Source organism: Carlito syrichta, unplaced genomic scaffold, assembly GCF_000164805.1.
Source record: "Carlito syrichta isolate Samal-C Ts95f unplaced genomic scaffold, Tarsius_syrichta-2.0.1 Scaffold308119, whole genome shotgun sequence".
Classification (NCBI taxonomy): Eukaryota; Metazoa; Chordata; class Mammalia; order Primates; family Tarsiidae; genus Carlito; species Carlito syrichta.
The window spans coordinates 1,251,069-1,265,868 of NW_007252215.1; the positions used below are offsets into that span (position 1 = coordinate 1,251,069).

A 14,800-nucleotide genomic window follows, 5' to 3' on the forward strand; every position below is an offset into this window, starting at 1 on the left:
GTGGGAGACACCGCCTCCCGGGCCGCCGTCCCGGCGCGGTTGTGTGAGCCCGTCCGTGTGTCCCTGGCTCTGCTTCGGAACCGAGGGGGGCACTGCCCCTAGAGCGGAAGAATTCGCCCCAAAGTTGTGTCCCGCGCGGACGGGGGCCGGAGCGGGGCCCCTGGACGCCCGCGGAGGCTGGAGCGGGCTCGGTGGCGCCCGGATCGGGAGCGAGAGCGCGAGGCCGACGGAGGGACACGGCGCCGGGGACGCGGGGCCTCGTGCGTCAGAACCTGCTCTTAACTTCAGTTTCACCGGCGCGCCTCTGGGCGCGTTGAAGACCCTTCCGGAGTCTCGGTGTGGAGCCGCCCGAGCCGCGTATCCAGGCCTGTGCCGGGAGCGGGGCTTGTCCGGGGAAGCGCGGTTCTGGAGCGCCGAGGGAAAGGGCTCTGTGTGGGCCACGGGCCGGCGTCCTTGGCAGCTCTGCTGGGACGCCTCACAGAGTTTTGGGGTCCGTTCTGGCCTCGAGCAGTCACTCCTGTTACAAGGGTGTGTGTGCCACGTGTACATCTCTAACCGTGGGGCCATTGGTGCTTAAAGCGATGGGCCCGGCACGGTGACTCGTGCCCCTAATCTCAGCACTTTGGGAGTCCAAGACAGGAGGATAGCTTGAGACCAGGAGTTCAAGGCCAGCCTGCAACATAGCAAGAACTTCATCTTTACCACAAAAAAAAAAAAAAAAAAAAAAAAGGCAGGCATGATGGTGTGGGCCTGTAGTCTTAGCTACTTGGGAGGCTTAGGCCTAAGGACTTCACCTGAGCCCAGGAACTTGAGGCTGCCGTGGGCTGTGATCATGTCACTGCACTCTAGCCTGGGCAACAGAGTGAAACCCCGACTCAATAAATACATAAATGGTTAAGTAAGCTGGTGCTACCGCTGCCTCCCCCCCTCCCCAGCAAGTGGAGCGTGGGGTGCTCTTCTGGAAGCAGCATCGCAGAGACCCCCCAAATGGCCCCTTTATACTCATTGGGTGGACCCGGTGGAAAGTTGCTGGTGGGAAAACTTTTGAAAACACTTCTTAATTAAGCTTATGGCTGTCATCCCAGCAATTTGGGAGGTGGAGGCAAGAGGATTGCCCAAGCCCACGGGTTCCAGACCAGCCTGGGCAACTTGACAAGACCACATCTCAATAATAATAATAATAATAATAATAATAATAATAATAAAAAGCTAGGTGTGGTGGCCCATGTCTGTAGTTCCAGCTACTTGGGAGACTGAGGTGGAAGGATCACCTGAACCCAAGAGGTCGCGGCTGTGTTGGCATGAGCATGCCAGTGTACTCCAGCCTGGGTGACAGAGTGAGACTCCGATTCAAAAAAACAAAAAACAAAAACAAAAACAAAATAAAAAACAAAAGGCAGTAAAAACACACTCAAAAAAGTTCCCCCTTTAGGTCACCCTTAAGTGAGGGTCAGGTCCACCCTCTGCCTGTTCCCAACCCCTGGTAACCCCCTCTCCGGGGTGTCTGAGTGGTGCAGGCAGCCTGAGTGGAATTGTGGCTGTCCTGTTTCATCTGCCAGATCCAGTTGCAAGTAAATCTTCCTCATTCTTTTGTTTTGTTTTGTTTTGAGCCAGAGTGTGCAGTGGCACACTCATGGCCACCAGCGGCCTCAACTTGCTGGGCTCAGGTGATCCTTCCACCTCAGCCTCCCAAGTAGGTAGGGAGCATTCTTTAATGTGTGTATCTTTGTTTATTTAAGTGTCCCCTCCATCAATGAGTGTTGTTTCCTGTCTTTTTTTTTTCTTTTTATCCTTTTCTATTACAAATCTTGTTTCTGTGATTTTCTTTCTTTTTTCTTAACTTGAGTTGGGGTCTCACTCTGTCATCAGGCTGGAGTGCAGTGGCACAATATGGCTCATCACAGGTGATCCTCCTGTCTCGGCCTCCCAAGTAGCTGGGACTACAGGCACATGCCACCATGCCCGGCTAATATTTTTATTTTTTATTTTGTAGAGACAGGGTCTCCTTGTATTGCTCAGGCTAGTTGAAACTCCTGGGCTCAAGCAATCCTCCTGCCTTGGCTTTCCAAAGTGCTGAGATTACAGGTGTGTGCCAACATACCTGGCTGTTTCTGGGATTTTCTATTACACATATTGCATCTTCATGTGTGTGTTTTTCTGCACATATGTGACTGCTGGGTCAAAGCACATGTGTTTTGCATCTTAAGAGATGTTCACATGTTGCCCTAAGAGGGAGGGGCCCGCAATTTACATTCCTACCTGCAGTGACCAGCACAGGTCATTTGAAAATGTGTGTCTCCCTGACATTGCAGTGGATGTAAAGTGTAGCAGTAATGTCCCTCAAGCCATAGGAGGGGCAGTTACCCGCCGCTCATGGATTTGGCCATGCTGCGTTTTAACAGAATCACATGGGATGCTGGATGCCATCCTGGTCTGGCCTAACATGTACAGAGCACCAAAGAGACAAAAACTTCCCTGTTTTCCAGTTTGGGCTTCTTGTATCTCAGAAGTTTATTTCCAAGAGAAGGTCATGGAGCATAAAAGTGGTCGGCCCTCTTATGAAATCTCAGCCATGTGTGTATTTACACGGCAAGTCACTTTGCAGACTGGCCCATTCAGAATGAGAAACAGGAACACAAAAGGGATTTCAAGGCTGTTTCATTTTTTCTTTTTTAAAGCAGAAGTAAAATGGAAATTGCTGTGACATCTGGTGCCCTCCCCTGGGGCCAGGGCCCCGGGTACCTCCCTGTCTTAGTTGCTAAGGGTGCTACTCTGGATACCAGAACTGCCTGGATTTGGGTGGTCGATGCCAAAGATCATTTGGACTCAAGGGCATAAACCCAGTTAGTGAGAGGCAGCATGAGAGAGTTGTGTTTGTGGTTGAACTGATCTCCTGGGCTTCAAAGCTGGAAGTAACTAAATCCCAGAGAAAAGTGCATCCAAGCCAGGGCAGGAAAGGACCGAGCAGCCTGCTGCTTTGTCCTGTTTAATTGGAGATACTGTGATGGAACCTGTGTTTCCTACTGATGCCCCACCAGACGCTGACCTAGAGACCTGGGAGTGGGAAACCCTAGTAGTGCATGGCTGGAGGCAGTCAGCAAAGCAGAGTTGGAGTTGGGATCAAATTCAAATCCTGGCTCTGCCACTTTCTAGCTGTGTGACCTGGGACATGTCCCTTAGCCTCTTTTGAGAGGGGCAGGAGCTGCCAATTTAGTTACTATCTGACCAGATTCTGCTGTGGGATTAGGATTCCAGAAAGCAGGTGCAAGGACTGGGGACTTGGGACTCAGAGGAGAGGTCCATGCTGCCACTGGCCTGCGTGAGCTTGGTCAAATAATTTTGCCTCTCAGGACTTTGGTTTTCCCCTGCAGCATTTCTCACTGAGATAAATGAGACAAGGAAGGTATCAGATGTGCTTGGCACCTGGGGACAGCCCAATAAACAGCCACCTGTTGTTCATCCATTTGTCCTGGGCAATGTGCAGGACATCTGCTGTTATACTTGTAGCTGCATTAGAATTGTCAGCTGACTGGGCTGTTTCCAAATGGGCAGGAACAGGTGTACTTCTCTCCTGCTGTGGGCACAGCCGAGGAGGTACCTTTGGTGTGGGCGTGCAGAGGAAGGGGCAAAGGGCAACACCCGGCCTCTTCCCGCTCCCCGCATTTGCATCCAGTTCAGTGCCTGGTCAAGTTGACAGTTGATTAACGTGTTCCCCAATGACTTATTCAAGTGAACTGAGGCCCTGCTAAATGCTGTGGGTTGTACATACAGTGTAGTGTTTAGTCCTCCCAGCCGCCCCTTGGGGGTATTTTACCCCCAGTTTACAGATGAGAGAACTGAGGTCCAGATTTTGAGCAATGTGGCAGCAGGCTGAGTCAGGCTGGAGGAGTTCCAAACAGCCCTGGCTACACCCCTGCCTCTTACTCTCTGGTCTTGGGTCCTGAGCGGGTCTCTCTAGTGCTACTATGTAACCTTGGGGGCTACAGAGTAACAACTGTGGGCCTCTAAAGGGATTTGGAGGGAGAGGAGGAGATAAGAAATAGACACAGAACAAATGATATTGCTAATAGTCACAATAGCTAAATCTAAGGGGCACTGACTTTGTATCATTGTTTTAAGAGCCTGAGATCTAGTATCTTGTTGAACCCTTTCAAAAACATGAGGCAGTGGATACTGTTACCTTCTTTCACAGGTGTGGGACTGAGGCCCAGAGGATTTATGTGACCTTGTAGTGCTGCAGCCTAGCTAGCAAGGCGGGCCTTGGTGGTTCAGCTCAGAGTCTGGGGAGCCCCTTGACTCTCAGTCCTGTCTTAGGGGCAGATGGTGTCTTTGGATACTGGGGAGGCAGGATAGGGGAGGAGAGCAGAGTGAGGGCTCAGGTACCTACTGCAGGGCTTTGAGCAGAGGAGTAACTCGATCTGGTTCATGTTCTAACAGGATCCTCCTGGCTACTGGGTTGAGGATTGACCCAAGGTGGCCAGGGCAAAAGCGGGGAGACCAGTTAGTAAGGGGGTTGGAATAATCCAAGTTTGACAACCTGTGAAGGGGTGAGATGAGTTGGATTCTGGACTTTCTGATGGAGTCCAGGGAGGGAGGGAGCCCAGGCAAGATTTTGGGTCCAAGCACTTCTCTAACAAATATGAACCACCCAGGAGAATAAACTGTGATCAAGGACCCCCACTGGGTGTTGGGCATCATCCCAGGTGCTTTGCTCTGGCATTCCGTTTTTGGCTTCCTAACTAATGGGACACTCCCATTTTAGAAAGGGTGAAACTGGGGCACAGGGAGGGCAAGCAACCTGCCCAGGGTCACACAGGGACCAAAAACCTACACCAGGGTTTGAACTTGAGGCTGCTGGACCCTGACATTTTCTGCCCTTTGAGTGCCATTTCTGTGCAGAGGAATTAATTGCTCAGGTTTCCATGGACAATTCTAACTTTTTTTTTTCTTCCTGTTTTGAATTTTGCTCAGGAAGTAAAGGGATGGTTGGAAATCTCTAGGCAGGGCAGAGAGGGATGGGGTAGTGGGTGGGCGTTGGGAGCCAACCTGGCCTACTTTGGCTATTCAAATATTCTACAGGATAAAAGTGGGTGGGGAGAGGGGGCATCACCTCCAGGCTGGGATGATTTGGTTATTCAAAGTCCAGGTAACGGTTGGGTCATTGAGGTCAGGGGCTCCTCCCACACCTCAACCTCCATTTAAACCTTGTGTCCAGCATGGGCTCTCTGAGTGATCAGCTATTCCTTGCCCCTAGAACCTTCTCCTGAAACTCATCCTGCTGTGCATGTGTCAGAAAGTTTGGCTTCTGAAGTCCAGGCCCTGTTAACTAAATCCCCCTCCACTAACTAAAATCTATTCCCTCCTTTATTCTGGCCTTTCAGACTCCTGCTTTCCCCTGACTCCTTCCTTCTCCCCGGGGTGGCCAACCATGACCACCATGGTCAACGTGGATGCCCTTCCGGAATATGAGAAGAGTCAGATCAAGAGGGCCCTGGAGCTGGGGACAGTGATGACTGTGTTCAGCTTCCGCAAGTCCACCCCTGAGCGGAGGACTGTCCAGGTGATCATGGAGACACGCCAGGTGGCCTGGAGCAAGACCGCTGACAAAATCGAGGGCTTCTGTGAGTACCCACTGGATGGGGCAGTGCGGCCTGTCCTCCTGGGCCCTGGCCCGAGTGCCAAAACACCTTCCTGTCTTCCGTTGTTCCTGCGGTTGTTGTTGGTGTGATCCGTGCTTCAATTCTTCTAAAAATGGAAGTGTTGTCACCGGGGGTGGGTGCCCAATGGGCTTTACAGCAGGTGGAGGAAGTTCAGCCGGGAAAGCTCTGGTGAAATAACAGAAACCCACGTTGGCTGGCTTGGAAAGGATGTTTGGACAGCTCGATGGGGCTGGCAGCTGTGTTCTCTGTCTTGCAGCATCAGGGATCGTGTGCATCCCATGGCTGGTCCACTTGTCTGTCCTCTCTAGGGCTCACTAGTCCAAGTGTGCTGTGCACCATGGCAGCGAGCGGCCTTTACTTTCCACTCCAAGCTGAGAGAATGAGGCCTTGAGTGTTCTGAGGCTTCCAAACAAAGCTCTGGTCCTGGTGGAGGGGTCTTCCCTGCCCACTGCCTTTAGATTGGGCAATGGCTCAGTTCCTAAAGTTCCTAAGACTGTTTTTAATAAATAGAGGGCACTAAGCAGTTTTCAGTTGCAAAGACTTGCTTTCATCTGTATATATATTTCTTAATTAACTAGTTTTTAAATTGTAAAATGTACTCTTGGGAATTGGAGAGTCAGCTCGTAAATGCTTCTCTTCCCTGACCCCTAACCCACACTCCAGAGGCAAGCTCATTACCAATTTCTTTTGTCTTCCAGAAATAGTCTGTGCTTGTGTAAAGTATGTGTGTTTTTTTATTTCCCACAAATGGGAATGGCTCTGTACACTCTGCACCTTGATTTGTTAATTAGTAATGATCTTGGGTATTTCCTTATCAGCACACATTGATCTGCTCATTCTTTTGTGGTCACAGATCATGAAATGGCACATGGCTGAAATGTAGCAGTTTAACTCCAGAGACAGATGTTTGGCGCCATTTTTGGTCTTTTATTTTTAGCTGAAGCAACTCTCCTCACTTTTAAAAATAAGTTTTATAGATTTATTGAGCTATAATTTACATTTTTTGTTGTTGCTTTGTTTTTTTGAGATGGGGTCACATTCTGTCACTCAGGTTGGAATGCAGTGGTACAATTATGGCTCATTGCAGCCTGAACTCCTGAGCTCAAATGATCCTTCTACCTCAGCCTCCCAAGGAGATAGGCCTACAGGCACACACCACCATGCCTGGCTAATTTTTAAAAAAATTTTGTGGAGATAAGGTCTCACTATGTTGCCCAGGCTGGTCTCAAACTCCTGGACTCAAGCAGTCCTCTCACCTTGGCTTCCCAAAGTGCTGGGATTACAGGAATGAGCCACTGTGCTCAACCTCATTCATATTCTAGACATACAGTTCACCCACTGTACACAGGATGCACAGTGCAGTGCTTTTAGTATGCTCACATATATGTGCAAGCAACATCACAATCAATTCTAGAACATTTTTATTACCTCAAGAACAAAGCCCACACCCTTTAGCCATCACCCCCACCCACTAATCTACCTCTTAAGCCCTAAGCAACCATCAATCTACTTTCTATCTCTGTAAATCTCCCTGTTAATGGAATCATGCATTATGTGGTCTTTTGTGTCTGGCTTCTTTCACTCAGCATCATGTTTTCAAGGTCTGTCCACTGTGTAGCATGGATCAGAACTTTTTTATGGTTAAATAGGAATTCATCATATGGATAGGCCACAATTTGCTGTTCCATTCATCTGCTGATGGACATTTGGGTCGTTTCTACCTTTTGCTTAGTATGAACATTTGTGTGGATGTGTACTTTTATCTCCTTTGGGTGTTTACCTAGGAGTGGAATTGCTTGATCTAACTCTGTTTAGTTATCTTGGGAACTGCCAGCCTGTTTTCCAGAGTGGCTGCACCATTTGTATTCCTGTTACCCTTGGGTTATTCTGTCACTCACATGTAGGGGTATAGTTTCCTAGATTTATTTCTGAGTTGAAGGGTTGGCGTATTTTAACTTTCAGGGAAGTTTGGCAGCGACTCACAGAAGAAGATGATCTATTTTATACTCATCTATGGGGTCTGAGCACGCCTGTTCCCCACACCGTTATCTGCACTGCCATAGGCTCTGCACTGGGCCATTCATGATAGATGCTAGTAGCTTGGCTTTTTAGTTTTTTTTGTTTGTTTGTTTGTTTTTTGAGGTGGAGTCTCACTCTGTTGCCCAGGCTGGAGTGCAGTGGTGCACTCATGGCCACTCCAGTGTCAGCCTGCTGGACTCTGGCGATCCTGCTGAATCAGCCTTCCGGGTAGCAAGAACTATAGGCACATGCTACCACGCTTAGCTAATTTTTGATTTATCGTAGAGATGAGGTCTTGAGTTGTCTGGGCTGATCTTGAACCTGCAGGCTCAGGCAATCCACTTGCCTCGGCCTCCCAAAGTGCTGGGATTACAGGCTGAACCACCAAGCCTGGCCAACATCGTTGTTAACTTGATTTAGCCTATCAGGAGTGAGATTGAAAAGCTTTCTAAAAGCTTTCTCCTGGCTTCAGAGCCAAGGGGGTCTCAGCACAGAGTCAGAGCTGTGCTTTGAAATGCCCATGTGTGGAGACAACCAGCTTTCTTCCCAATTTTGCTTGCATTGGCCACACTCTACCATCTCCCAGATGACCTGGAAACTTGTTGCAGCTGGTGTGGAGGTCGGGGGGTGGGGGACAGACAACTGAGGGTAAATACAAGTGTGTCACATTGAGAGTGGATGGCAGATGCCTTTCCTGACCTGTGGTTTCAAGCCTCGCTGACCATAAGAAATACCTGGGGAGGGGGAGCGCTTTTTCAAAGGCTGTTTTTTGTACAGGTTGTTGGAAGCATCTCCTGAAGCTCATTCTGGTAGGCATGAGAAAAGAGTTTGGTTTGAAATCCATGCTCTGCAGGGCTCCCTTTCCATTAAGTAATGTCAGGTCAATCTTTGATTCAACCCATTCAGCTTCCCAGTCTCCTCCTTCCTGCTCCCTGGAGTGACTGAGAATGATGGCCTTTTACCACTTTGACTGGAACTCAGTATTCTAATAAGCACCCCCAGGGGATCCTGGTAACTCTGCAGCTTTCACATACACTGCTCTAGAGACACACCCTTTCTCCCCCCTCACTCCCTCCTCTCCCTTCCTCTCCTTCCCACCATTCCCCCTCTCTTTTGCATCTTCCCTCCACCCCATTTGAATGTCTGCTCTGCCAGGCACTGTTCTAGGTACTGAAGGTGCCACAGTAATGAAATTAGATTCAAATCCACATAGCACCTACGTTGCTTGGTGACGTTAGGGCAGCATGGGGCTTGACTTCCAGCATTATTTGATAAGCTTTGCTTTGTGACCTTGGGCAAGTCACCTCCGTCTTCTGAACTTATCTGTAGAATGGAAAGAACACTGGTTATTATACAACGCCTGGCAGGGGTTGGTTGGGATTAAGCAAGTGAGTAGATACACCAAACGGATTCACACAGTTCAAGACATGTGATGAGCACCTAACCAGTGGGCCACAACTGCCATGGTTGTGATTTTGGCTGTGTCTGGGGACTTACAGTCTGCTTAAGTGTTTGGGCTCTATCTGGAGGGCAGTAGAGGCTATTGATGGATTTCCAGAAGAGGGATGGAGTGATTGGAGTTGCGTCTTTGAACGTGCTATGGACGACCTGTTTGAGAAGAGGTGGTGTTTGTAAAGTGACAGAAAAAGCCAGTTTTGGCCAGGCTCGGTGGCTCACCCTGTAATCCTAGCACTTTGGGAGACCGAGGTGAATGGATTGCCTGAGCCCACAGGTTTGAGACCAGACTGAGCAGCTTGGTGAGACCTTGTCTCTACAATTAAAAAAAAAAAAAGAAAAAAAAAATTAGCCAGGCATGGTAGCACACGCTTTTAGTTCTGGCTACTTGGAAGGCTGAGGCAGAAGGATCGCCGGAGCCCAGCAGGTTGATGCTGGGGTGACCATAAGTGTGCCACTGTACGCCAGCCTGGGCGACAGAATGAGACTCCAACTCAAAAAAATAAAAAAAATACAATAAAATAAAAAATAAAGAAAGAGAGAAAGAGAGAAAGAAAGAAAAAAGAAAAAGCCAGTTTGGAGTCAAGAGCTTAGAAATGGTGCACCCCTCCCCCCCAAAGAGAGTAGCCTCCAGGCCCTGGGTGGGAACTGCCAGTGCCACCTGTCCAGTCTCCTGCTATGAAAGGTAATGTCTCTAGGGGGCCCCTACCCTCACTCTAGTGATTCCTTCAGGGGGTGCTAGCTAGCAGGAACTTGCTGGCTACTGTGGGGTGAGCAGGAGGCAGGCAAGCAGGAGAGGAGCATGGGTGTGTGGCCTTGAGGCCCTTGGCAAGTGGTGTGTGACTTCTGGACAGGTGTCACAACCCACGTGGAGGCCAGGATGAAACACCTAGATCCTACTGTTGGAAGCAGTGGTCCTCAACCTGGATGGTTTTTGCCTCCATGCCCTACCCTGAGATGGGGGCAGTGTCTGGAGACATGTTTGTCACAACTGGGGGACAAGGTGCCAGTGACATCTAGTATGTAGAGGCCAGGGATACTGTTGAATGTCCTCCAGTGAAAAGACAGCTCCCACCACAGAGAACGATCCAGTGGAAATGTCAGTGGTGCCAGGGTTGAGAAACTGCTCTAGGGTCTTGTGTTTGCTTTGCTTACAGCTATAAACTGTCACTGGGTGAAGTGGGATTTTGCTTTGGACCCTGTCATGATGGAGCATTTGTTCAGGGCTTTTTTTTTTTTTAATCATCATATTTGGTGGCTGACTCTGCTGAGAGAAAGAGGAGGAAGAATGGAGTCCCAGCCTGTAAAATGGGGAGACACACTCAGAAACCAGACCTTGTAGGATTGTGTGATTAATGCCACAGTGGCAGTTTGGCCTGGGTATGGTGCAAGAAGAAAGTGTTTTCAGGGAGGTGGTGGGGATTGGAGAGGGCTTGTATTGGGGGAGGGTACTTGTGTGGAAAGCTGAGGGAGGGATATGCCAAGTGGTCAGCCAAGGTGACTGTCCAAAGTATGATCAATGGGTGCAATTTAATACAAGAGAGTAGATTCGTGGGTCAGAGACCTGGGCAGGGCTCAGCTGGGTGGTTCTTCTACTTCTTGTGGCCTGGACTGAGGTCATTTGGTGGCAGTCGGTTGGTACGTCACCTGGCATGGAAGGTTCCAGAATCTTCACTCACACATCTGGTGCCTTGGTAGTGATGGCTAGACGACCAGGCTCAGCTGGTACTGTGAACCCAGTGCCTACCACATGGTGGTTCCAGGCAGAGGAGTCCCAGGCAGGAGCTGTGAGGCTTCTTAGGAGACCGCCTTGGCAGTCTCAGAACATCGTTTGCACCAGCTCAGGTCAGCTCAGCATCAGCAAGCCCAGCTCAGGTTCAAGGGAAGGGAATTTCCCTCCTCCTTAGAAAAGGATTGGCATGAACCTCTGGGTCAGAATGAACTGATGGCAGTCACCTGGAACCAAGCTACAGCACAGGCACATGGACTCTAGACCCAGGCTTGTGGCTCAGATCTCTGCTCTGTCACCTACTGGAGGTGTGACCAGAAGTTATTTGACACCTATCAGTGCCTCAATTTCCCTGTCAGGTGAGATAATAGTAGTCCCTATCTTATTGGGCAAAAATTAAATGGATTTTATTTTATGCATTTTTTTTCTTTTAGTTGGTAGACTATATTTATTTTTGTTTTTATTTTATTTATTTTTATAATTTTTTTTATTTTAAAGTTGTGGGGTACCAGTGAGGATTTACTACATCAGAATGCCACGTGCAGGTGAAGCTGGGCTTCTAGCTGGCCTTCTCTCCCCCTGATGGTGGACCAGGTACCCAGTGTGTTGCCATGTGTTGCCCTCCCTCTTCCCTCCCTCCTTCCCCTAGCAGTGTCCAATGTCTGCCGATCCCATTCTTGTGCTTTTGTGACCAGTGATCGGAGTCCACTTATGAGTGAGAACATGCGGTATTAAGTTCTTTGTTTCTGTGATAGTCTACTTTGTATGATGGTCTCCAGCTCATCCATGTTGCTGTAAAGGCTGTGATTTTGTTTTTCTTTATGACTGCATAATACAAACGGGGACCCTGAAAAAAACCCAGAATTATTTTTTTGGAGGATGGCCCCTTGTAGTACAGGCTTCCCCCACTAGGTAGATGTTCTAGGAACCCACTGACATCAGTGTACCAGTTAGCATTGTTGTGAGCGGTTGCGTTCGACTTCCGTGAGTTGTTTGTTTTTGAGATTCTTTCAATGCATTTGCCCATTTCATGATAGGTGATTTACGAGTGCACCTGTCCACGCCATGCTGAGTGCTCAGCAGTTTTTGGCCAAAACCAGCATGACCCCTGTGTCCCAGTCTCCCTATTCACCCCAAGCAGCTTTTTTGTTTGTTTGTTTCTCTGGATAAGGAAGTCCTCAAAGGGAAACATTTTGCCAGTGTGGAAGAGGTGAAACAAAAATGGCAGAAGTACTAAAAGGCATCAAAATGGACAGGCTCAAAAACTGTTTTGAGCAGTGGGAAAAGCATCTCAATAGGTGTATTGCATCAAACAGAGAATACTTTGAAGGTGACAGAGGTTTAAACATGTAAGAATAAATACACAGTTTTTATTAATAAGTTCCAGTTTATTTTGGGTCTTCCCCTCATATTCCATCATATGTAGGTTCCACATTTTATTTATCTAGTCTACTTTTGATGGGCATCTGAGTTGGTTCCATGTTTTTGCTATTGTGAAAAGTGCTGCAATAAACATGGGTGTGCAGGTGTCTTTTTTTGTAGAGTTTATGTATTTTTCTTAATATGTAGGAAATATTGTGTAATTGAAACTTTTTTTTATTTTTTGAGTTGGAGTTTCACTCTGTCACCCAGACTGGAGTGCAGTGGCCACTCCCGGCCACCGCAGCCTCAACCTGCTGGGGCTCTGGCAATCCTACCGCCTCAGCCTTCCAAGTAGCTGGAATTACAGGCGCGCGCTACCATGCCCAGCTAATTTTTAATTTATTGTAGAGATGAGGTCTCTCCAAGTTGCCCAGGTGGGTCTTGAACCTGCGGGCTCAGGCAATCCACTCACCTCAGCCTCCCAAGGCGTGGGATTACAGGCTGAGCCACTGAGCTTGGCTGTAATTGAAACTTAATGCAATAAGAGCAAAAAGGAAAAAGTCACAGGGTGGGAAGTGAGTGGGTTTCAAGGCCTGACCTCTGTTGGAGAAGACCAAGCCCCTCCTCTTTCAAGGGTGCTGGATGAGACAGGGCCAGGGTTCCTCCTGCCCTGGCCTTCTGTGTCTAGAGCTGAGAAGCCGAGAGGCACTGTCTGCAGGGAGGGGCTTGTGGAGCTGTGGGTAATGCTGTGTCTGTGCTTTTTTCTTCTCTTCCTTGGGGCCCTGGTCAAGCTGACGGCAACTAGGAAGGGCCTGCTCTGAGGCCTCTCTGAGTTGAGCTCAGGTGCCCTCTCGCATCTTGTCTCTTCAGGAGGCTTGGAATGTGTCTCGAGAGCTGATGCGATGCCACTTGTTTGTGGGTCTGGATGGGGCTGGCTGTGGTGATGGTCCCCTTGGAGGGCCTGGACTGTGTCCATCTTGGCTGAATGGGCCTTTTATCCTGACATTTTCACTTTCGCTTAGGCGTATTTTCTCTGCCTGCTTATTTTTGGCAAGTTGTGGCTACCCATGATGAGAGACTCTTAAACACAGGAGCTGTTTCCTTGGCATTAGGTCCTTGGATCGCCTGCTAAATAACAATAGCAATAATAATAATGTAATAACACTGTTGATGAGAGTCACTTATAGTGAATGCTCACTGTGAAAGTACCTCTACTAGAACAACTCATTAATCCTACAGTGATTCAGTGAAGGAGGAGGTATCCCTGCTTTATTTTTGAGGAGTCTGGGACTTAGGGAGGCTTGGTGACACGCACAAGCCCAGAAAGGGGCAGAACTACCGCTTGAACTTGTTCTGTCTACTGTTGGAGTCTCGAACCTTCTTCCTGCTTTGTGTCACTTTCTTTTCCTAAATGATCACAAAGATGTTTCAGTTCTGTGTGTGACCCAAAACACCCTGCTCGCGACCCGAGGATGGCAGCTCCATTCAGACTTTGTGACAGCAGGGGGAACGTGTGTTCATTCCTTCTGCATGCAGAGGACACACTCTGCCGGGTGCTGTGGAGACCAAGAGGAAGGAGGCCCGATTCTTATCCCAGAGGTGCCAGATTAGCACGGGGACAGAACAAGCCAGGAAGAGACTACAGACAGTGTGGAAAAGCACCAACGGGCCTGGGTGGTGATACGGGTTTTCACTGTGTCTTGGCTCCTTCTGAAATCTATTCTTGGACTTTTTTTCCACTGAAAAATATCAATACTTTATTTTTATTTTTATTTATTTTAAAGGTGCAGGGTACAATTCAGTGTTAGATATACAAACCTTGATTATGCAGGTACCCTAGTTGATGAGGTATGTTCCTCCCTCCCCTAGCAGTTTCCCTCAACTGCCAATCCCACCCCTCCCTCCCCTGACAGTTTCCCACTATTGTCAATCCCTTTCTTATAGTATTATGATAGTTGTTCAAGGTCCATTTATGAGTGAGAACATATGGTACTCTGTTCTTTGTTTCTGTGATAGATCACTGAGTATGATTGACTCTAAATCCATCCAGGTTACTGCAAAGTCCCTATGTTTGTCCTTCTTTATGATTGCATATTATTCCATTGTGTATAGGTACCACATTTTTTAAAATCCAGTCCCGTTTCGATGGGAAGCACAGTTGGTTCCATGTTTTTGCTATTGTGACTAGAGCTGCAACAAACATACGTGTGCAGGTATCTTTTTTGTAGAATGATTTGAGTTCCTCCGGGTATATTCCCAATAGGGGAATTGCTGGGTCATATAGAAGGTCAATTTCTAGTTCTCTCAGAAATCACCACACTGTCTTCCAAAGAGGTTGCACTACTTTGCATTCCCACCAGCAGTATAGAAGCGTTCCTTTTTCTCCACATCCTTACCAGCATCTGTTGTTGTTTGTTTTATTAATGATGACCCTTCTTACTGGGGTTAGGTGGCAAAAAATCAATACTTTTTTTTTTTTTTTTTTGAGTTTGGATTCTCACTCAGTCTCCCAGACTGGAGCGCAGTGGCTGCTCCTGGCCATCCGCAGCCTCGACCTGCTGGGCTCCGGCGATCC

At 48.4% G+C, this 14,800-nt stretch overlaps 1 protein-coding gene across 1 annotated transcript in view; it reads left to right on the forward strand.

Annotated features, from left to right (window-relative positions):
* Window positions 1-5,182: 5,182 nt before the first annotated feature.
* PLCG2 (phospholipase C gamma 2) overlaps window positions 5,183-14,800 on the forward strand; it is a 177,732-nt gene continuing 168,114 nt past the window's right edge. The window contains exon 1 of the mRNA XM_008064981.2: window positions 5,183-5,621. Within this exon, the coding sequence (XP_008063172.1) occupies window positions 5,429-5,621 (193 nt within the window). The 5' untranslated portion in view covers window positions 5,183-5,428. The remainder of the gene's footprint in view (window positions 5,622-14,800) is intronic.